The sequence below is a fragment of the Erithacus rubecula genome, assembly GCF_903797595.1.
Source record: "Erithacus rubecula genome assembly, chromosome: 6".
In the NCBI taxonomy this organism is placed as follows: domain Eukaryota; kingdom Metazoa; phylum Chordata; class Aves; order Passeriformes; family Muscicapidae; genus Erithacus; species Erithacus rubecula.
In genome coordinates this window covers 38,785,141-38,807,016 of record NC_136688.1, presented here as the reverse complement: position 1 = coordinate 38,807,016, position 21,876 = coordinate 38,785,141, and the positions used below count along the sequence as shown (strand labels likewise).

General features: G+C 47.8%; 1 protein-coding gene across 1 annotated transcript; it reads left to right on the top strand.

Moving 5' to 3' along the window:
- The first annotated feature begins 1,464 nt into the window (after positions 1–1,464).
- TGFB3 (transforming growth factor beta 3) lies at positions 1,465–16,716 on the top strand. The gene is given in 8 exon segments (XM_079309897.1): positions 1,465–1,625; positions 1,628–2,320; positions 7,638–7,801; positions 9,068–9,197; positions 10,700–10,807; positions 11,601–11,772; positions 12,219–12,372; positions 14,713–16,716. Coding segments are annotated over 8 exon segments (1,599 nt in total). The 5' UTR covers positions 1,465–1,606; the 3' UTR covers positions 14,872–16,716.
- Positions 16,717–21,876: the final 5,160 nt, after the last annotated feature.

The following is a 21,876-nucleotide window of genomic DNA, read 5'->3' as shown; positions in this document are numbered from 1 at the left end:
CTTACTGTACTGAATCTTACTTCAAGTGAAAATTTTCCTGACATCATCTTGGAGCCACTAGATCTTGTTACATCTTTGTCTGCTCCATCAAAAAACTCTTAATTCCTCTTCCCCAAGCAAAGAACAAGCAAACAGTGAGCAGCTCACACTTACGTCTCCACAGAGCTGCATAAAATGGCTCACAGGGCATCCAGCACCCCCAGCTGCCCCAGCCTGGATTTCTTGTCAGCCTGTTCCACACTCCATGTGTTGGGTGAGCCCCTGTCCTGCGAGCTTGCAGTGCTCTCCCAGCCCAAGGCCCCCGAACATGCAGGCAAGAGAAGGCTGTGCCCGGTGTTGGCAGATGCCTCCAGCTGCACTGTCGCCTGCTGTTGATGAACATCACCGCTCCAAGGGGCCACATGCCCCTGGGGCCCACCTCTCCCGGAGCAGGAAGAGCCAGGCTGCCACGGGTTGGGAAGGCACAGAGGCTCTGGCTCAGGGGCTGTCCCTCTGCTGGCCCCGGGGAAGGGCCGGGTGCTGGGGCAGGGCTCAGGTGATGCCGAGAGAAGGACTCTCGCTGGCTCCATGGGCCGGGAACCCCTCTCTGGTCTGTGGGCTGCAGGCCCAGCCCGCAGCAGGAGGCGGGAGGCCGGTGGGAGGACAGCCGCAGTGAGGACACGGCCCGGGAGAGACCCGAACAGGCCCGGGTAATGAATTAAAACCCCATCCACGGCCCGTGCTGTGTCTCCCGCCTGTGGTCCTGGCCCTCTCCGAGGGCAGCGAATGCCCGATGGCAGCTCCTTCACCGCACGAGGGCTGCCGTGACCGGGCACCCCCAGAGCTGTGGCTGCCACCTGCCCTCAGGGCTCAGGGGCACGGCCCTGATCCTGCCGCCACCGCGCCACGGCCGCGGGGCCGCCAGTCCCGCCGCAGCCCCCCGTCCGCAGCGCGGCGGCCGAACCCCGCCGCTCGGCCCCTCCCTCCCTCGGAAAGAAACCACATCAGGAAAGTATTCGGGGTATTTTTAGCGGCTTTTAATGCGATTTCGCAGCTGGAAGCGGGAGGGGCCTCCCCGCGCCGCCCGGACCACCGCGAAGGGCCCGCCCGCCGCCGCGCGAGCGGTGCCAGCAGGGGGCGCCCGCGCGCTGCCGCCGGGCGGTGCGGTGCGGCGGCCACGTCGGAGGGCGCGCGGGGCCGGCCCGCGCCGAGGGGCCCGGGGGGCGCGGGGCGAGGCGGCCCCGGGCGAGCGCGGGGGGCGGCGGGGGCGGGGAGGGGGGAGCGCCGGGGGCTGCGCGGCTGCTGGAGTCATTAGCGCGGGGTTGGCGCGGCCGAAGGCCGGGCTTGGAGCTCCCTCCCCCGCCCGAGCCCCGTCCCGGGGACGTCATGGGAGGGAGGTATAAAATTTCAGCGTCGGACCGGGGGAGCGGCAGTGTGCGCGGGCGGGCCGGTGTGCAGCGGTGTCGGTGCGCTGACCGGGGCGCGGCGGTCGGCGGAACCCGCGGGCGCAGCGGACGGCCCGGCGCCAGCGCTCCCGCACGGGCGAGAAGCGGCGCGGTGCCACGCTGCCGGGCGCCGAGGGCCGGGCACCGGGCGATGTAGGGCGCGGGGCCCGGCGGGGGCATGAATGGTGCAGCGAGAGGGGCGGGCGCGGCGCTCCCCCGCGGCGGCGGGGCGGCGCGGGCCGCTGACACGTGCGGCGGCGCGGCGCGGCGGGGCGCCCCCGGCTCCGCGGGGCGCGGGGCGGCGCATGGGGAAGGAGCGCGGCGCAGCGAGGCACGGCGCCTGCCGCTTCTCCTTGCAGAACGCTGCCAGCTCTTCCTGGAAGTCCTGAGTCGCGCACGGCGCAGTGAGTTCATGCACCTCCTCGCCAAGCCTCAGCCTGCGGGTTCTGGGGAGGCTGCCGCCAGCACACCGCCCGGTCCCCCGCGCCCTCTCGCCGCTGCTCGGGGGTCTCTCCCGGAGGCCCCCGCCGTCGCCTCCTCACACATGAAGATGTACGTGCAAAGGGCTCTGGTACTGCTCTCCCTGCTGAGCTTCGCTACCGTGAGCCTCTCGCTGTCCTCCTGCACCACCTTGGACCTGGACCATATAAAGAAGAAGAGGGTAGAGGCCATCCGAGGGCAGATCCTGAGCAAGCTGCGGCTCACCAGCCCCCCGGAGACCGTGGGGCCGGCCCATGTGCCCTACCAGATCCTAGCCCTCTATAACAGCACTCGGGAGCTGCTGGAGGAGATGGAGGAAGAGAAGGAAGAGAGCTGCTCTCAGGACAACACCGAGTCCGAATACTATGCCAAAGAGATTCATAAATTTGACATGATCCAGGGCCTCCCCGAGCACAGTAAGTGCGGGGCTCCCCCCGCGCGGCCGGGGTGCCGCGCCCGCGGGGCAGAGTGCCCGGGATCCCGGGCGCGGGGAGGGGCCGGGCCGAGGGGCGCCGGGCCCCGCGGAAGGGGCCGCTTCCCCGGCGGGGCGGAGCGGGCGGGGGGCGCGTCTCCGCCCGGCTGCGCAGGTGAGCGGGAGCCGCGGGGCGGGAGCGCTCGGATCGGCGGCGGGACGGCGCGGGGCTCGGCCGGCACTGGGGACGGTGGGTGGCGGGTCCGGGCGCGGCATCGGCCAAGAAACCCGTGCCTAGAGCCTTGATATCAGGACAAGGCAGGGACGGAGAAGCGGTGCGGGTGGCGGGGTGAATGATGCGCACCGGGCTGGGAGACGGCGCAGGTCCGGTGTTTGGGTGACAGCAGGTAGATGGCCTCCTCCCTGCTGGAGCTCCAGCGCCTGCCGCAGAGGTACCGGCAACTGTCCGGCCCGTGCAGCACCCGCGCCGCCAGTAGAGAAGGGGGAGAGGCACTTGCTGAAGAGACTGCTGCTCTGAGGACACTGATGAAGGTGTTATTCAGATAGTGTGTGTTCAGAGAGCAAGCAGAAGACAACAAGGATGCTGAGCAGGTGTAAAGCAAACAGTGATGCCAAAGGGACCCCCAAGGGAACACAAGCATTGAGGAAACATGACAGATGTTGAGCAGGTGTGGAGCAGATGATGAACAGGTCCAGATGTAGACACTAAACAGATTCAGGCACAGAAGCTGAGCAGATACAGAGACTGAGCAGACATGAACCCAAAGCAGATTGCAGATGCTGAGCACATGTAGGCACAAGCAGTAATTTTGGTTTGTTTAGGATTCCTTGGAATTGGAAGATGCAGTCATACCACTATGCAGGGTGTTTTCCTGTGATGTTGTGGTGTCCTGGGGACAAGATTTGAACACCAGCAGTTCTGGGGAGGAGCTGTGACTTGGTGCAGGCAGTCTCAGAATGCAGTTACTGTGCCAGGTTTATGTTAATCTTGACATATGATGAGCTGGAATAAGCTACAATGTGGTAATGTAACAAATTTTACTTAATCTCTAGCAGACTGCATTCCATATGGTTATATGATTAGCTCTTAGCTCGGGAGACAGATTCAAGGAACAGAAAGGGCATAGGTTACCTGTATTTCAGCGTTTTTGACCTACTGAAGTGTAATTTGTGAAATTATAAACATATATGGGAAAACAAGTGTCTGCAAAATAGTACAGCCACACTAGCATTTTGGGGAGAAGGAAATGGGGAAAACACAAAGCACAACAGTGGCAAATTAAGTTAGGAGTGTGGATATGACTGAAATTGAGGGGAAAGTGGAATGAAGAAACAGTGCATGAAAAGGAGTGATGAGCAGGGATTGTGGCTTTGGGAAAATTCCTTTAGGAATGAATAATCCTGTCCCATGTCCCCATAGGACACTGGAACAGTGGGTTCAAAAGACCAAATAGTGCTGAGATTAAATTTCTGAGAGTGGGCAGTGTAGATGCCACCACCCAGAGAAAGAGGGAACTTTGTAATTTGGTCACACTAGGGGAGACTAATTCCAGACAGATTGTGGTGGCAAGAGACACTCTTTTTGAAACCTGGGGAGTTTCATCGCTTACACCATGGCTGAATTTGGCCCCGCATCTTTCAGAAGTGGCTGGTGTTCAACTTTCCCATGACTCTGTCACTGTGCCAGGTGGTGATCTAAGAGCATGCTCTGAGCCAAAGCCAGTCTCTGGGGGGGGAAGGGGAGGACTACTCCATTGAAGGAACTGCAGTGATGATACAGACAAGTTTGAAATGTGTGCACACTCACACAAACTATTCTAGCTCCAGACTATTAGTCAAGTGCCATATTGGCTCAAAGAACCCATCCTTTTCAAAGATGCAAGGCCCAAAAGTGAGGAGAGCTAAGGAGCAAAAATAGCAGGAGGGGAGAGCCAAGTTCTCCATCACTTCTCTGAGCTGCTTGGTGACTCACGGAATGGTCTTTTCCCCTGTGCCTCTCAGGTACACTGCCTGAATAGAAAGTGATTTTTTTTTTTCAGAGAATAACTTACTTTTGACCAGCCATTCACTTCAGGGATCTCATAAAACTCAGGTGGATCAGACCCCCTTAAACACTGACTTGGTTATGTTCAAGCTTGGGAAGCATCTGCAGCAGTTCTGCAAATAGCTTTCTGCTTACCTTCCTGAGGGAGGAACAGATGCCATTTTCCAAGGCAGCTTGAGAGACAAGGCAATTAAAGTCATGGGTCACTAGGGCAAAACATCTACTCCCTCCAAACTGCCACCTGTGGAGTTCCAGATGGATCAACTTTTTTCTGTAAAGTTAATGCAGCTGTGGCATGAAACACCTTGGTGATTCAGGGGTATAACAAAGAGTGAGGCAATACCTGCCCACAGACAGCCTACCCTTCCTTCTCATCAAACTCAAACTGCACAGCCATCAGCCTTCCTGGGGCTTGCCAGAAACAACAGCTGTTTCTGCTGGATCCAGCCCCATGCAGCAAGCCTGCACCTCACTTAGAGCAGTAGCATGAAGGTGGAAGCTCCCAAAAGAACCTGCTCTCTATATCACATTATCCACAAAAAGAGGCCACTGGTTTCATCACTGGTGCAGTGAACAGCTCTGGGCTGTTGACTCCACAGTAATAGCAGGGTCCAGTTGTGAGGATGTGTCATACCAGACATAGCCTGGCATGGATGCACATGGTGTCACAGATTCCTGGTCTCCAGGCTTGGTTACTGTCACTGAGAGTTGTGGACTGGGAGAGCTTGCAGGAATAACACCTCCAGGCTTTGTTCTGTGCTGGTGGTGAACAGGTCTGGATTCCAGTGTGATTAACACATCTCAGCTGGGTCTGGACCAAATTCCCTGAAAAATCCCCTTGCTCCCTGTGCCTGTGACCTCATGCAAAAAAGTACTTTTCCCCAAAGCTGTCAAGTTTCCTGGGAGTAAGACCACTACCCTGAACCTTGTGCTATGAGAAACAATCTCCAGCCTCCCAGGGCTTACAGTGAAATACAGAACACAGCTAAATTTCTGCATCACAATGGGCTTGTTCCCAGGGTATAAATGGAACATGAAGCTTTTAGGGAAGGGAACAGAGCTACTACTGTTTTCACTGTGAAGGTCTCCCAAGACCAGCACCTTGATGGTGAAGTAGGTAGAAAGCAATGTGGCTTTCTTTCACAGCAGGTGAAATACAATAGATGTAATGTCTTACCACTATGGCTGTCTAATTTAGCCAAAAACATTAAGGAGATGATAACACATTAGTTGTCTCTTGTCAGCTCTGTGCTGTAGGTCCATATTTGCAGCCTCTAAATAGATTTTCAGATAAAGCACTGCTGTTGGAAACATATTGAGCTAGATGGACCAGTGGTCTGATGCAAAAAGGCATTTTTGATGACAATTGGGACACCCCTTACGGCCAGACAGTCAGGTCTGAAATGAAAGGGCAGGCTGTTACCACCACTATTAATAGGGCTCAGTCTGCAAAGCAGCTTCAGGGGCTATTGAAGCACTACCTGCCTAGGTCTAGGATACAGAACAGTAATCAGTGTTAGACTTAAGCTAGGCAGATGTCTGGGCACTTAATGAGAACTTGGGTTTTTGCTGGGCTTTTCTGCAGCATCAAACCTTGAATTGGTTTCAGGGATGGAGTTCCCACAGTAGGTGTTTGTGTGTGGCTGGGGTACTCTTTGTGTTGCAGGGTTTTTGGGCTGAGCAGGCCAGCTCATGCTGACAGTGAGGTCTGGTCTCCTGGGATTCCTGGAGCCACCTCTTCAATAACAGCTAGACTTTCCTGTATGGGAATATTGTTCTGTTCAGTAGTACTAATGACAAAAACTCCTCCAATTAAAGCCCAATGTCAGCATCTGGTCCTTAGCTTATTGAGTAAAATTTCAGCCCCCTAAAAACACATCCTTGAAAACTGGCAGGGTCCTGCTTGCTGAATTTGTGTGTAGCACAAGAGGAAGACCTTGATCTCCATTGATATGAGTGTACATCAGTGTTGCTGAAATCAGAATTTGGCATGGGAGGTGAACCTCTGCGCTCAGGTGCTGTTTCATATTATCCCATTTTCAGAAGCTGGTTCTCAGAGGAGACTGTGGTTGTAGGATCAAAAGAGGGGCCTGTAGGAATGTAATTTGAAGGTTGTTTCACCTGGGGCTTCTAGCCTATTTGTCACAGGCTGGAACCATGTCTGGGAACAGGTGATAGTTTTTCCTTCTGTTTCTTTATATTTGTTTGTTTAGAAGCAACTTAAATATCAGCTGATGTAAGAGCTTCCTGCTGCACTGGACAACAGTCAGAGGTCATTTAAGAGGCTCAGCAGGGCTGCAAACAAACCTGCATGTGGACATAGAGCAGGAGCTGCTATGTCTTGTCTGCAGGAAGCTTTCATGATGCTAGAGCCTTGAAAGTTAGCAAGGTCAATAGGAGAGAAACAACAGCAACAACAAAGACTTGAGACAAAAATGGTCCCTTTGAAGAGAATGTTACTTGCTCTTGAGGACTCTGTTTTAGACCTGAAAGGTTTTACCTCCTCTCTTTTGAGGCATCTGTGAAACAGGTATTTCTGTTCAGCAGGCACACATGGAAGCAGAAAATTGCTGCATTATTTCCTGCCCATGTCCCTGATCTCCACAGGCCCAGTGCTATTCATGAATTCCTTCTCCAGTTCATGAGTGAGAACCAATTTTAAACCCCAGTTCTTTCATTACAAATTGGAAAATCACTGCCCTAAAGAGTCTTTGACACCTCATGCTTAGTGTTTTTTGACACTGGGTGGCTTCCATTCTAGGAGGCAATGTCAAGATTTTAAAAACTAAGGTTCAGCAGCAATGGAATCACTTTGTATGTGGCTCCATGTCTCCATCATGAACAGAATAACAGCATCCTAGCTGTTGGGAATAGGCCCCACTAACTGCAAGTGAGGTTGTCCCATTGCCTGGGCTGGGGTTGTCATTTTGGATGCAGCCAACTCTTGAGTATTAGGAACATTTGATGAGCAGAGTTAGAAGGCATGGTAATAAACATACTGTGGCTGATCTCTACTGATTCTTTGTCTTATGGCATTGAAATAATGGTGGCAGTAGCAGGCATGTTTGCAAAATGTTGCAATGTAGACCAAATTTGAGTGAATTCATCCTGTGTTACCTTGAGCTAGATAGCCGTGCCTCACAGGGCAAGATGTTTGAATGAGAAGTCTCTATTGGAAAGCTCTTTCTCAATGTTTATTTGAGATCCTGCCCCTCAGAGATGTGGTTCTCAGTGTTTCTGTATTTCTTTTTCCTAGATGAGTTGGGCATTTGTCCAAAAGGTGTCACCTCCAACGTGTTCCGCTTTAATGTGTCGTCAGCAGAGAAGAACAGCACCAACCTATTCCGGGCTGAGTTTCGGGTGCTGCGTGTGCCCAACCCAAGCTCCAAACGCAGTGAGCAGCGCATTGAGCTCTTCCAGGTGAGAATTCTCATCACCTTCCTCACTGGCTGAGCCCAGAACAGCTTGACTTCTTAAGAGCTGTCCCAACTGATAAGTGCAGAACCATGGAGGAGAGATGATAGTGCATGCTGTAATCCAGGCTTCTTCCACCATATGCGGTGATACAGTCACCTTCCTTTCCTTTAACAATGTGGTGCTGCCCTTTTCCTTGGAAGGGGGGGCCCCTCATCAGTGAAGCATGTCTGACCCTTCTATCACATCATGTGTAGGACCTTTGGCAGTTTTATTCTCTTGGCTGTTGCAGTACACTTGGTATTAATCCAATGGATGGAGCTCCCTGTCTTGTCACTGATTTACTAGAAAAACAGTGCTCGCTTTCAATGTTCCCTTCAGCAGCAGCTCCCCAGCAGCACAATTCAGGCCACCTGTTAATCCAGATACTTACCTGGAGTTTTCTTTGAACCAAGGGCCTGACAGAATAAGGTCTGGTTCAGGCTTGGAAGTGGTAATAGGCTGAACTGGACCACCTAATGATACAGCTTATCATCCAGACAGCACACTCCCACAGGCTCATGTCTGTCTACATTTCCGTAAGAGTGCAGCTAAAATTGTCTTTGGGTGGTAGCTCTTGAGGACTTCCTGGAATCCAGCATCAAAGGTCAGAGCAATTCTCCACCAGATAACACAACTGACAAGGAGGTGATCTCAGAGCTTCTCCAGAAGTTTCAGTGGTCTGTGGAGTCAGCCTGGGGTCTGCAGGAAAGAACACCTTGAATGTGCTGTGGTTGTTTGTCTGGAAGTGGGAAGAGATGTCAGAGCAGAAGTCTCCAAACTTGAACAGCCCTGGTGTGTTTTGACGAAAGTTGAAGAATGTAGGACACCACAGTGAGAACTCAATAAATTGGCTTCCTGGGCAGGTGACTTGTGGCAAGATGTTGTATTTACCACTGGTGGTTCTACTCTGAAATCCAAGTCTATATTCCACGGGTGTATACAAAACCAAACCCATCCATTAAATTCTGCCTCTATATGTGTGCCCTGAAACAATTCTGAACTGAGAGAGGTGGGTTGTTTAGAACACAGAAATAAGCATTGTGTAGATCTCTGGAATTCAAGTTGGTTGTGAAGCATGTCCTTCTCACCTGACCCAGGTATCTCACTTGCCAAGACCTACCTTCTAAATTAGATTTTAGCAAGCTATGGGGAAAAAAAAAAAAGACTGAAAGCTATCCCTTCCTTCTGCATGGCACTGGCTGACTTTTTCTACCACTCCTTGTGACACAGATCCTGCGGCCAGATGAGCACATAGCGAAACAGCGGTACCTCAGTGGCAGGAATGTGCAGACACGGGGCTCCCCTGAGTGGCTGTCCTTCGATGTCACCGAGACCGTGCGCGAGTGGCTTCTGCACAGAGGTAGGGGTCTGGCTGGACTGGGCGTCAAAGGCATCCACAGAAACAGGGATCAACGTTCACAGAACTATCTTTCTGGTCCCCTTGCAGGAGCTTGGTTCACAGAGAGGACAGGTTCTTTTTTGTCTGAGAAAAAGCCTTCCTCCAGAGAGCTTCCCCAATGTGTGACTAGATTCCTGGCTCTTTTCCTGGAGGCCCCACCGTGTAGCTCTCTGGGCTGAGTCAGAACGAGGATTCATTCCCCTGAAGAAATTCTTTACAACTAAGCCCAGAGGGGATCCCTCTGCTTGTCTAAATGATCATAGAAAATGACAAATGCTTAACTTAAATTTTCATGTGAATTAAAGCAAATGTAGTATGGGAAAAGCAGCAAGGATCCTGGTTTATTTAGCTGTGTACAGCTTCTCAGATATAAAGGTGAGGAAATACCAGAGGCTGACACACCTAGACAGATGGAAGCTTTAACACTGCAGAGAACATACCTCTGCCACCACTGCACAGCCCAACAGATAGTTATGGGGCAGTTCCCAGCAAGAACACTGACCCCATTCACAGCTGGAGCGTAAGGCATCGTGACTCACAGCTGGACTGGCCTCACAGATAGAAGCTAGGTGCCACTGAAGACTGGAATGCAGGTACTGGCAAGAAGCTGCTCCCTGGAAGAGTAAGCTGTGAGCTTGCAGGCTCCTCCTATTTCAAGCAATCTAAGTTGTGTCCTGATGGCTCAAGTTCAGAGCTGGAACTGCAGCAAGTTCTGGGCAGGCACACTAGCTGACAAGACATCACAGAGTATATATAGTGCTGAGGAAAAAAGGTGCTAGGCACCTTGTCAATGCCCCCAGGAAGCCAGATGTTTTAATTCATGGCACAACATAAAAAAGGAGCTTTCATAAGAGTCTTATGTTCTTGTAGTCAGGCCCACACAGCATGACTGGTCCAGGAAGTTATTATGAAAGTAGATTTGCCTCTGGAAAGACTATGTGACTTAGACTGCTAGAAGTTCATCAAAACAGGAGGTTGCAGCTGCCGAGACAAATGCTTCCAGTAAAATTACTTGTCCATATCCAACTTGCTTATTTTCAGATTTCTCCTTCAGACATTAAGCAGAAGTCAGACAATAGGTACTGAAGATGGCAAAACTGATTTAAGAGACCAAAAGCCAGCTCTTCAAAATACTAGTTTTTCCAGGAAAGCTCCTTGAAGCTCACAAACATTTTTGGGTGCTGAATAGCCTAAAAAAAACTAACAATCACCATTCTTACCTCTTCAGAAAGTTCCCTTTAGCAAGAGCAAGGCTTTTGGCAAAGGTGAAACTGGTGGGATTTTTCTTCCTATCCTTTCCAAGGCAGTGTCTGTTCCTCAACTCTGATAATATGCCTGACTTTGAGACGAACCCATTGTCTAGGAGTTAGCACAGCATGTGTAAAACTTCCTTAAAATTCCTTTTGCCAGGAGCTGTCCCAGCTGAAGAAAGACTGTTTCTCACAGAGTCATCTTCTTTGCAGAGTCCAACCTTGGCCTGGAAATTAGCATACACTGTCCTTGCCATACTTTTCAGCCCAATGGGGACATCTTGGAGAATTTGCATGAAGTCCTGGAGATCAAGTTCAAAGGTGATAAAGACCTGGATTGTGGGAGGCTGTTGGGGAAGGGAAAGCCTGAAGCTTATAAAAAAAAAATGAGGTCTTGCTTTGTGTATTCAAGAACTTTACACTGTGTAACATTTGTCTTAAAACACGCACATCTGGGTTTGTGTGTTCATTATATGGGTATATCCACTATATACACAGGTTACAAAAGGAAGTAAGGGCAGGCTGGGTGGGTTTGCATGAGTATCTGCAGAAAGGAGTGCTTTTGTATTTCAGTGTCTCTTTGGGAAGTTCAACTTGATGCCTTCTCAGATTTCCACAGAGGCTCTACTTTCCAGTTAGGGTGACTGAAACACAAGGAAGTTAGGCATCCAGTGTGAGGTGGCTCAGAAAGTCAGTGGCTTGGCTGGCCTAAGAACTAGGAACCTCCTGGCTTGCAGCCCTGGGCAGCAGCCACTGGCCCCCACAGGCTCCATTTCTGAGGCTGTTCTGCAGAGTGCCAATTATCTGACATCTTCTTTAAACCATTCATCTTCCTGCCTATCCTGGGACTCAAGCCAGGAGTGAGTGGGATGGATTAATGGCCCCACCAGCAGTTTGCAAATGGTAAAACAGGTGGCCCATAAGCCTCTATTTCAGGCCTGCAACACTCAAATTCACCAGAAATAAAGGGGTCTCTGTGAGGGAACAAGTAAGTAGACATGGTGCCTAAACCTGGTTCAACAACAAGCATGAGAGTGGCAAATGCATTGAAAGGTCCTGTTGCATCCTCCACTTCCATGCTGAATTCTTCTTTGTGGATCCTCTTTTTCTGAAGGCATTGACAGTGAAGATGACTATGGACGTGGGGACCTGGGACGCCTGAAGAAGCAGAAAGACTTGCATAATCCCCACCTCATCTTGATGATGTTGCCCCCACATCGACTGGAGAGCCCTGTGCTGGGAAGCCAGAGAAAGAAACGGGCCCTGGATACCAGCTACTGTTTCCAGTAAGTGAGAAACCTGCTCAGATCCTGTGCCTGGGGTGGGCAGCCTGGTGAGAATCCATGCTACTGAAAAAGGCAGAGCCCTCCAAGGAGGCTGTGGGTCACCGTGGTGCCAGAAGGGCCACTGGCCAGTTCAGCAGAGTTGCTGCATGCTTCTGGCAGAGCCACTGGTTCAAAGAGACCCACGAGCACCTTCCAGAGCACAGCTGCTGGAGCAGCAAGTGCTGCTCGCAGGGGTGTGAGGAAGCTGCAGCTACCTGCCAGCAGCACGAGCAGTGCCAGCTGCTGAGCTGCCACCAGTGCCTGGCTGTGCTCCTGGCACTTGGCACATGCGGCCACTATGTCCCACCAGCACTGCTGGCACGAGTCCTTCTGCTTAGGAAGATGCATCTCACTACTGCGTGTAAGGGCTCCCTTTAGATTCACTGTGTTTCACTGCTGTGTTTCAGGAAGGTGGAGGAGAACTGCTGCGTGCGTCCTCTGTACATTGACTTCCGACAGGACCTTGGCTGGAAATGGGTCCATGAGCCCAAGGGCTACTTTGCTAACTTCTGTTCGGGCCCTTGTCCGTACCTTCGCAGCGCAGACACCACCCACAGCACGGTACATCCTGTATATTATCCTGCCAGGCCTCGTGGCTTGCCCCTTCCTCCCCAGGTCTGACCAATGTCCAGTCTCTTCAAAGCAGCATAAGCAGTTCAGATCAATATTTGTGAAAAATGTGCTGAGGAAACTGCAGAAAAAAGCCTAGGTGGTTCAGCCGGGAAAATGTGCTTGCTTTTGAATCAGTACTGAGTCTGCTTTCAGGCAAATCTTGAGGAGAAAGATGCTGTTGTCTCTTGGATAAGATGTGAAACAGAAGGATTGATGATTTTAGGGTACTTACTTGGCAGTGGCCATAGTATTAACTGAATTGTTCACATCAAACATCGGTTCTGGTAATTATCTTCTTCCTAAATTTCTGCAGTTTACACTGGACAGAGGATTTTTCTATACTCTGTGCCAGGTTGTCATGAAAAACTGTTGTGTAATGGCACGTGCCTGCCATCTGCTCCTAAAGGGGCGGCTGTAGCTCAAAAGTGCAGGGAAATCCATGTCCATTTCCAAAAGTAAGGACAGCTATTCAGTAAGATCTCCTTTCTCACAGGTATCCTTTCCAGCTGCATAAATCCTACCTGACCTACAGCAGGGAGGAAGCTACTAGGCAGTGAGATTTTTGAGTGAAAACAGCAGAAAGCAAATGTCTTTAGTTAACTTAGGCAAAACCTCTAGTCGGACTTTGGGAAAATTACAGTCTGAGCCTGGCTAGAGCAAGGAAAAGTAATAGAATAACACAGGCGTGGGAAAAGTATCAAGAGGAAAAGACAGATTAAGAATCAGACAGTCCACTGCCGAAGCAGGAAAAGCCGAGGGAAAATCTTGTGCTTCTGCCCACAAAAGACAAAAGGCAGCAATGCAGATAATGCAACAGCTCACTAGCAAATTAACTTCAGATTTCAATCAAAAAGTTACTGGAAAAAGCAGATTCAGCTGAAGAACAATAACTAGGTAAAGATGGTATTTCAGAAAAGATGCTAACATTTTCTTGACAGTCTGCAGAGCAGTAAGGTTCACTGAAGCTCAAGGACTAATATCAGTGGGAACAGCTGATCTGTGGGAATGAAGAAGTGAACAGATGCTGGGCAGCAAGCACAAGACAAAGCAAGGGTAATGGGCATGTAGCTTTACCATCTGGTTGTCCTGACAAGCTCTCTAGAAGGTAACTGGACTGAATCAGTGTGAGGGAAAGGAGACTTTAGAATGACTCGTAATGATCTTAAGCAAGAAAGGAAATGAGCAAGCATTAAGATCAGTTAAGTGATCAAAGAAAACTTTAGAACAATATAGCTGCTGACAGCTTGCCAGCACCACTTAGGAAAGACAGGATGAAAAGAAAACTTCTTACCAGGCATTTAACTTGCTGCTGAGTAGTGGCCCCAGAGCACATGATACCCTGTGGTACAGCCAGGGGTTCTTTGCTTAGGATCCCAGAGAGTTTCTACCACAACAGCAGTGATTATCTGGATCTGACAGAACAGGATGTATCCTTAGCACCTCTCATCCCCAAAAGCTGTAAAGTAGTTAAAATACAATGTGCCAGACCCTGTCGTTTATAGCAGATAAGCACTGAAGAGAGCACACTAGCACAGGTGAGGTCATGCTCACTGCTGAGAAGTGGTCACCTCTAGCAAGCAATGTGGCAACTGTTCTGTAGTGGTTACATGGCTGTAGTGTACAGTCATCTGTGGGCTGGGGCCAGCTGGGAGGAAGAACCCAGTGGAGTCCCACAGGACACTGTCCTGGCTCCAGTATTATAGTGTAATGACTTGGAGAATGAAGTGGAGGGAGAAGGCTTCAGACAGTTCAAAGCTGGGAGGGAATTGTGGATACTTGAGAGGACTGGCATCCATCCAGTGCTATCTGGAGATGTTGGTTGAAATAAGCAGCACTGATATTCTTTATTCTGGTTTCTTTAATAGAATCCAAGACAACATGGCCTCAGGCTGGTTACACCCAACCTTGTTAAAAGCAAAAATTGTGACACACTGCTGTACCAAATTAGAGATGAAAGGAGACAACTACTTGCACTCCTTCAACCCTTAGGCATCAGTCACAAAGAGCCAAGGGTATTAAAATTAGAAAAGAAAAAAAAAAAAAAAAAAAACCAAACCAAAAAACAACCCAACAAAAAACTCTTAAGAGTCAGGTCAGGGTAGGTGAGACCCTTTAAAAGCAGGCCATGATGAAGAAGTGACAGGGAGATATTAGTCATCTCAGGGAAATACCCTCTGATGAGCATAGTGCAAACACCTAGAGACTTGTTGACTTGGCAGCCCCCTCGTGTTCCTCAACCAAGTTAAATGTATTCCTGACCTTGTCACAACATTTACTTTGTTCCTGCAGGTGCTGGGTTTATATAACACACTGAACCCTGAGGCATCTGCTTCGCCCTGCTGTGTTCCCCAGGACCTGGAGCCACTCACTATCTTGTACTATGTTGGGAGGACCCCCAAAGTGGAGCAGCTCTCCAATATGGTGGTGAAATCCTGCAAGTGCAGCTGAAAGGCCCCCTGGCCCACCCAAAGCCAAGGAAAAAACTGTCAGCACTCACTCTCCTGCTCCCAGGCTAACACAAAGAGAACTGGGGGTCAGAGACTACGCATGCTGAGGGCCAAGTGCCAAACCTTGAGAGTCTGGCAGCCCTTGGGGATTTCTTCTGGAACACTCCTTGGTCATCTTGGCAGTGTAATGTTCCTTCTAGGAAGTACTTTGGTGACAAAAAGGCCACACTCTCCAAAATGGCTGGACAGTTGGTGCAGAAGAAAAGGATAATATGGAAGAACTGCTGTGTATTTGAATGCTGGGTGGTTGAGATGGGAAAGCAAGAGAATGAGAAAGCAGGTGAAAGGGAGAATGGAAAAGGGCAGATGTTTTCTATTCTTGCTTTAGCTATCTTAAGACCTCAGCCCTCCCCATTAGCCTGAAGTATTAAAGGTTTTCCTTGTAGGAGGAATTTTTGAAGGCAATTTCCTTGGAGAAGGAAAATGCACCAAGCAGGGAAGCTGCTCAGAAAATAAGTGCTCAGAGATACACTTCATATTCCTCAGAGCTGTGTTCCAGGAGTCCTGCAACTGAAACTGTCTGCCAAAACCTCTTAGTTCAGTTTACAGATCCTGGCTATTGGGTTCCAAATGCAAACTGCAAGGCTCCCAGTCAGCCTACCAAGGGTGGGCAAATACAAGGAAAGAGGGTGCAGAGGCCATTTTCAGAGGGACTGACGTCTCCATTCAGCTCTTTTACCTTCCTGGAATTTCTAAGAGATGGTTTTGGGGTCAGGGCAGGAGCATCTGTGGGTACCTGAATACTGGGCCTATTCATCTGTGATCTGATGCACCCTGAGGACCTCTTGTCTGTTGTGGTTTGTGAGGTGCTTTGGGGTGTTCTGCACCTGTTCTGCATGATGACCTGAATTTGGTCTCACCTGCCAAGACTTAAAAAATAGTAATCTCAAAAACTTTGTAAAAAAATAAATATTTGGGGGGTGGGGGGAGATGCTAATTTTTTTCACAAGCAAGTTTTTTGTTGGAGGGTTGGATGATTTGCTGGTTTTAAACTGCTACTGCTGTGGCATTCTCAGTCTAAAATTTTTACCCTTTCCAAAATGTTTCTTCAAAAGAACAGATAGAATTTAGGTGAGCAAGAAAATCCCAAAATGGAAATTTCTTATTACCCTCAAAGTGTACCTGGTGTAAATGTGCCCTGTTCTAGCCTAGTCCTTCAGACATTTACATTGCTACTGGCATCTGCTTTTGATAGATTCATATAAAGCTCCCCTCAAACATAAAGCACTTTCAACAATACTGTTTAAATATCCAAGGCAATGCAGTTGCCACAGCTGACAAGTATCATATGTCCATTTGAAGATACATATGGTCTGCCAGTACAGACTGTACATCCAGGTAAATAACACACCCTTCCTCTCATGTACTGATTTGATGCTCATAAAAAAGATTACAGATGCTGCCTGGGCAAGAAATCAATGTAGTCCTTTAAATGAGCTTTTGCAGCCATAAATCCTCCCAGAGGTAAAAATTTCTGGTGCTGAATGCCACGAGACTCAGAGGCTGTCTATGACTTGCCAAAACACAGCTACTTAAAAGCCATGTTCTAGAGACCACAGAGGTTCCTCCCTATCTTCTCCCAGTTCCTGGTCACCAGCAACTGAGTGTAAAATGATAACTAGTTGGTTAATTACTTGTGGCCAGGGCTCTCCATGTCAGTTCAGAATCCAGCTCTTCCATCAAGCCCTTTACAATAGTGGCTGCTTCTATATAGCTCATGTGAAGCTGCCAAACTTTGTAAACTCAAATGTCTTAATAAACCATAAACAGCCTTCCTGAACCATCACCAACTGGATGGAGGTTAGCAAGGGTGGGTCCAGTGGAGGCAGCCTGGCAGCCTGTGTGCCATTCAGGCCAAGGCACATGTGCAAGCCCCAGTGCTTTATCCTCTTAGTCACTGGGGCTCCCTGACCTGTGTGATGATGAAAGCTCTGATCAGTCCTGCAGCAGTACAGTATGGCTGTGCCCTCTGCCTCTCTGTGCCCAGGCTTCTCTGCCACCTGCCCAGGGAGGGAGCAAATAAATGCATTATGACTACACCACCATGTTGATAGGCCAGAAATTTGCTAGTTACCAGAGATTGTATGTGGGAGAAATCGAGATGCCTATTGGCAAAGGAATTCTCTCTGATCTCCTTTTAGTAGCAGCCTCAAGGGAGGTTTTGGTTTACGAGCTGCAGTCTGTTCTTTGGTCATTGTTCCTCCCCAGCCCTGGGCTGGCTTTGCTCCCCATGCAGCTGAAGGGCTTCCTTGCTACTAAACAGGGAATCAAGGAGGGGGAGCTGCAAAGGGTTCAGCTAGAACACTTGCACACTCCAAGTTCTGCGTGGCACTTGGGGCACGTTGGAACCACCCGTGCACTAACCCTGGCAGCCCGAGATGGGACTGGTACCAGCCCTTGTTCCCTGCTGCTCCTCACTGACAGCAAGGGCCAGCAGAAAGACCAAGCCTTTTGCCTCTTGGCAAAGGAGACAAAACGGCAATGGAAAATCAGGGGTGAAGAGTCCTGGAGTGTCCAACCATTATAGACACAGGTACACCCATGGGAACAGTATTTTTTGAAATCAAACATATTTCAGTTACTGCTTTTCTGTTCATCCTTCCATTTCAGCAGCAACGTTTGAGAAATATATTTGTAAGATTAAATTTCTTTTTCTTAAAACTAAAGTAACTTTTCTAGGGGTGTTTTAGCTCTAATTCAGTAACAGAATAGTAACAGATTGAATACACTCCTGGGTGCAAGTGTACCAAAATGTTTCAGGACACTTGTGTGAGAAGGCAGAGGCAATTACTGTGCTGTTACTAGCTAGCAAATTGAAGAAGACAATGGGAAAAAAAAGTGGGATCTTCATTGCCAGCACCGAATACAGCTCTCAACAGTTCCCTTTTGTTGTTTCAGAAACAAACAAAAGCTGATGAAAACAATCCCAGCTCAGTTTCTCTTTAACAAAGATAAATGATTACAGTGAAAAAAAACTATTCTGCAGTACCATAAAGCAGATCCTACACAGATGATCAAACAACCATCTGTGCAGTCCCTGTTTCTCTGTGGCAAACTATTATAGTAGGCAAAAGGCATAAACCTGAATTTGATCTAGATCCTGAACCTGGAAAACACCTTATTTTTCAGGCTGTAATGCACTGTAGAGCCCTGAGAGGAACACTGCTTCAGTGGGTACAGCAAAGAATGGTCTTTGCAGACTAAATGAGTCTTTGTTCCCTGGGCATTGAGTTGGATGGTCTCTAGCAATCCCACTGCACTTACATAAAGCCCATTCCTGTTACCACTTTGTGAACTGGGATATGCTGCTTGGTATTTCACCATTCCACATAACCAACAGACATCAATACAGTCAGTCAGAAAGATGGACTCTGCCCAAAAGTAATAAAAGACAGACATACCTGTCCACTCCTCTGGCAACATTATAGTTCTGTTCTGCTGGGTGTTGGGATGTCTTGTATCTCTTTGTGGTAGCTATCAAATTTTCATTTTCTCACTTCACAGATCCTTTTCTTATCTTTCTGTGCTGCTCTGAAGCTTTCCTTATCTGTGACTTGATGTCCTCACCAGAACAAATGTACAGGAGGTCTGGCTCAGGTTTCTTTGTAAAGGCAATCACTACATCCATCCCATGAAGAGTATCCATTGGAACATCTTAGGAGGCAGTCTTCAATATCATCTCAAGTCCAGTGCAGGGCAGGTTGAGTATCACAGTGACCAGAATGCAGCTCTAGAGCCAGCTCCACTATGCAGAAAAGGTTTTATGCCCACTACAAATGTTTCTAGTGGCATCTCTGTAGTACTGGTTTGTCTTCTCTAATAGGCAATTGAAAGGCAATGAAGCCAATAACGAAAATACAGTTTTCAATACATATGGAGTCAACAGTGTGGTATCTACACACTTGCAAAACTATACTACTCTAATTGGCTTAATTAAATGTGATTCTAAAGCACATTAACTGTGGTTTAGAATAACAGCAGCAATTTGGATATAGTGCAAGGATGCAAATATGTCTTCTAATTATTTTAAAATAACATCTATTATTTGTTGCATTCAAAATCAGTAGAAAGATTGGCCAAAAGCTGTAGAAAATTACTATGTTTAGTAAAAGAACACCTGAACTTTCAGATCTCTGCTTTACCAGTATTTTCTTTTGCATACAGGGAATTAATTTAAATCCTGGTTAATTTCTTATGCGGTTCCAGAATTGACAGATGGAAACAACAAAGCTCAGTGTCTCTTGTCCTCTCTTGAAGAGAGGATTCAGATACAAATGCAAGATCCTTTATCATGCAACAAGTCATCACAGAAGAGAGGAGACAGTTTACACATTATGAAATAGATTGTCTTAGAAATGAATTCTAGTTTAACAACAAAAAACCACAGCAAATGAAAACTGTTAATTAATGCTTGCCCTTCTCTAAATGACAGTAATGCATCTGAGATGCCACTTATGCCCATAATTACAGAAAGAATATGGTACAGCACTTTGGATGCCACAATGTGTTTCTGGGAAAGATCAGTTTCCAAGATTAAAGATCACAGTCACTTGGCTGCTTTATAACACCCTTATGTAGGGCTAGGTTTCTAAGAAGGATGCAGAGATGGTCTGAAGGCATTCAACCAAGCAGCTGGGCCCTTTCCACTACTGGTCTATGATTTATTGAAAAATACACTTAGGGATAAGGACCTTTCTATGTAGTGATGAATAATGGTTTCTTTACAGCTGTGGTTTATGGCAAACCACTCCTCCACTCCTTCCCTTTCCCCCCACCATTACTGGTTTCCCACATCCTGCAAACTTGATGAACAGCTTCCAGGCAGAAACTCTGTCCCCTATGCTGATTTATGCTGCTACTGTTAACTTAAACCAAGCAATACCAAGTGGTACCTTCTGAAGACAAAGACTTATTTCTCCCATTTCCAGGAAGGTTGTGACCTTTGTGCAGGGTGATATTCTTTGCCTCTCATTCCACTTAGCTGACTAGGAAAGATCATAGAATGATTTGGGTTGGAAGGAACCTTAAAAATAATGTAGTTCCATCCCCCTACCATGGACAGGGACACTTTCCACTAGACCACATTGCTCAGAGCTTCATCCAGCCCGGCCTTGAACATCCCCAGAGTTCCAGTGTCCACATTTTCCCTGGGCAGCCCGTTCCAGTGCCTCACAAACCTCACAATAAAGAATTTATTTCTAATATCTAATCTAAAATTACTCCTTCAGTTTAAATCCATTCCTTCTTGTCCTGTCACTACATGATGTTGTAAAAAGTCTCTTTTTGTCTTGAAGGCTCTCCAGATACTGGAAGGCCCCAGTTAGTTCACCCCGTTTCTTGAGTTTGTCCAGGTCCCATCCTTTCAGGTGTGACAGAGAAAGGGAAGAAGATACCTCATTGCTGTCCACATGGGGACAATACAGGAAAAAATTAACATGGAGGCATTAGGTGTGTTGCAGAAAGCAAAGCAGACTTCGTTTCCTGGTCTGCCAACACTCAGCCATTTCTCACTGGCTTTTTAGATATTCACTCACCAGATTCAAAAATGAGGCATTATAATAATATATCATGGCCACTGCATATATACCACTTGATGAAAGAAACCAGCTGGGTCATATCAAACCAGATTTCCTGACATTTTTCAGGAAGGATTTCTTTTTTCTCCTGAAGTTATTATCCTCTCCAGGAAGCAGACAAAACAAAGATTTGCTGTGCAGCCAGGGGCAAATCTTACAGGATTTGTGCAATGCATGTAGTGTAATGACTAGGGAATGTCATGGTAACCATGTTCTGGCCCTTTCTTGAAACAAAATTTTGGCCTTTTGAAGTGCTAAAATCCTCCTGCAGGTTGACTAGATGCTTGGAAGAAAACCACTATTTTCAAGCATTTGTAAGAAACTCCACTTGCAGAAGAAAGCAGTAGGAGACAGACTGACTCACAACAAGAGTCTCTGAAAGACATCCAGCTTGCAACAAGCTGCTTTGCATGACACAATTTGATGTCTGCCCCCTCAGAGGAGACTTGCTACAATAATCTCTAAGTATGCTTCAGGATCTGAAGATCTCATTTAGATACTACCATGCTAAGTGCTCTGTCATGCTAATCTGAAGAACTGGAAAAAAACAAACAGAACAAACAAAGAGAAAAAAAAGAAAAGAGACAGCAATAAAATCTCAGGGGATTATAGTGTGGCAGCAGTTATATTGTGCTGAATGAACATTTTAAATTGTCTTCACTTTTGGCAGTTTTACCTGCCTTCATTTAAAATACCTGGGCCACAATTTAGCAGAGGGAGCCACCAATCCTTATTCCTAGATAATTTTCAAAATAAAGTTTTACTACACATATGGAGACATGAGTTTTGTAGATATGTGGATAAGGAAAAAAAAAAAAATCCAGGCTGGTATCACAGACAAAATGTATTCCACACTGAATTTCTGGAATTAGCAGTAGTGGATAAAACACTTTCAAGAGGGAAGATAACCCCAGATTGAATGGGGGAAGCATCATGCAACTGGAAGCATTAATAATGTAAGTAGTGACACCAATGGGTTGCCTAAAACTTCCCAGCAGATTCACAGCTTTCTATCTGCACCTTGAAGAATGATGTATTAAAACATCCTAAGTGTATTAAATATATCTGGCACAGCATAACTTTTTCAGAAGACCATATAAATAAGGCAAAACCACATGAAAACCATGAGGTAAATCCTATACAATAATTACTGGAAACAGCATGGAACAAAATCCCTTGTTGTTTTTCCTCCCTAAGAAGAAAAAACTCAGAAAAAAAGAGTTTTATAGTAGAATGAGTCAAGCATTTTGTCTTGTCAGTACAGGAACTTTTCAAAGACTCCTTCCTGACCTTTGACATGATAATACTCAAGATAAGGGATCAGCTCAATAACATCAAAATATTTCTGGGGGAGATTTTATTACTTTGGA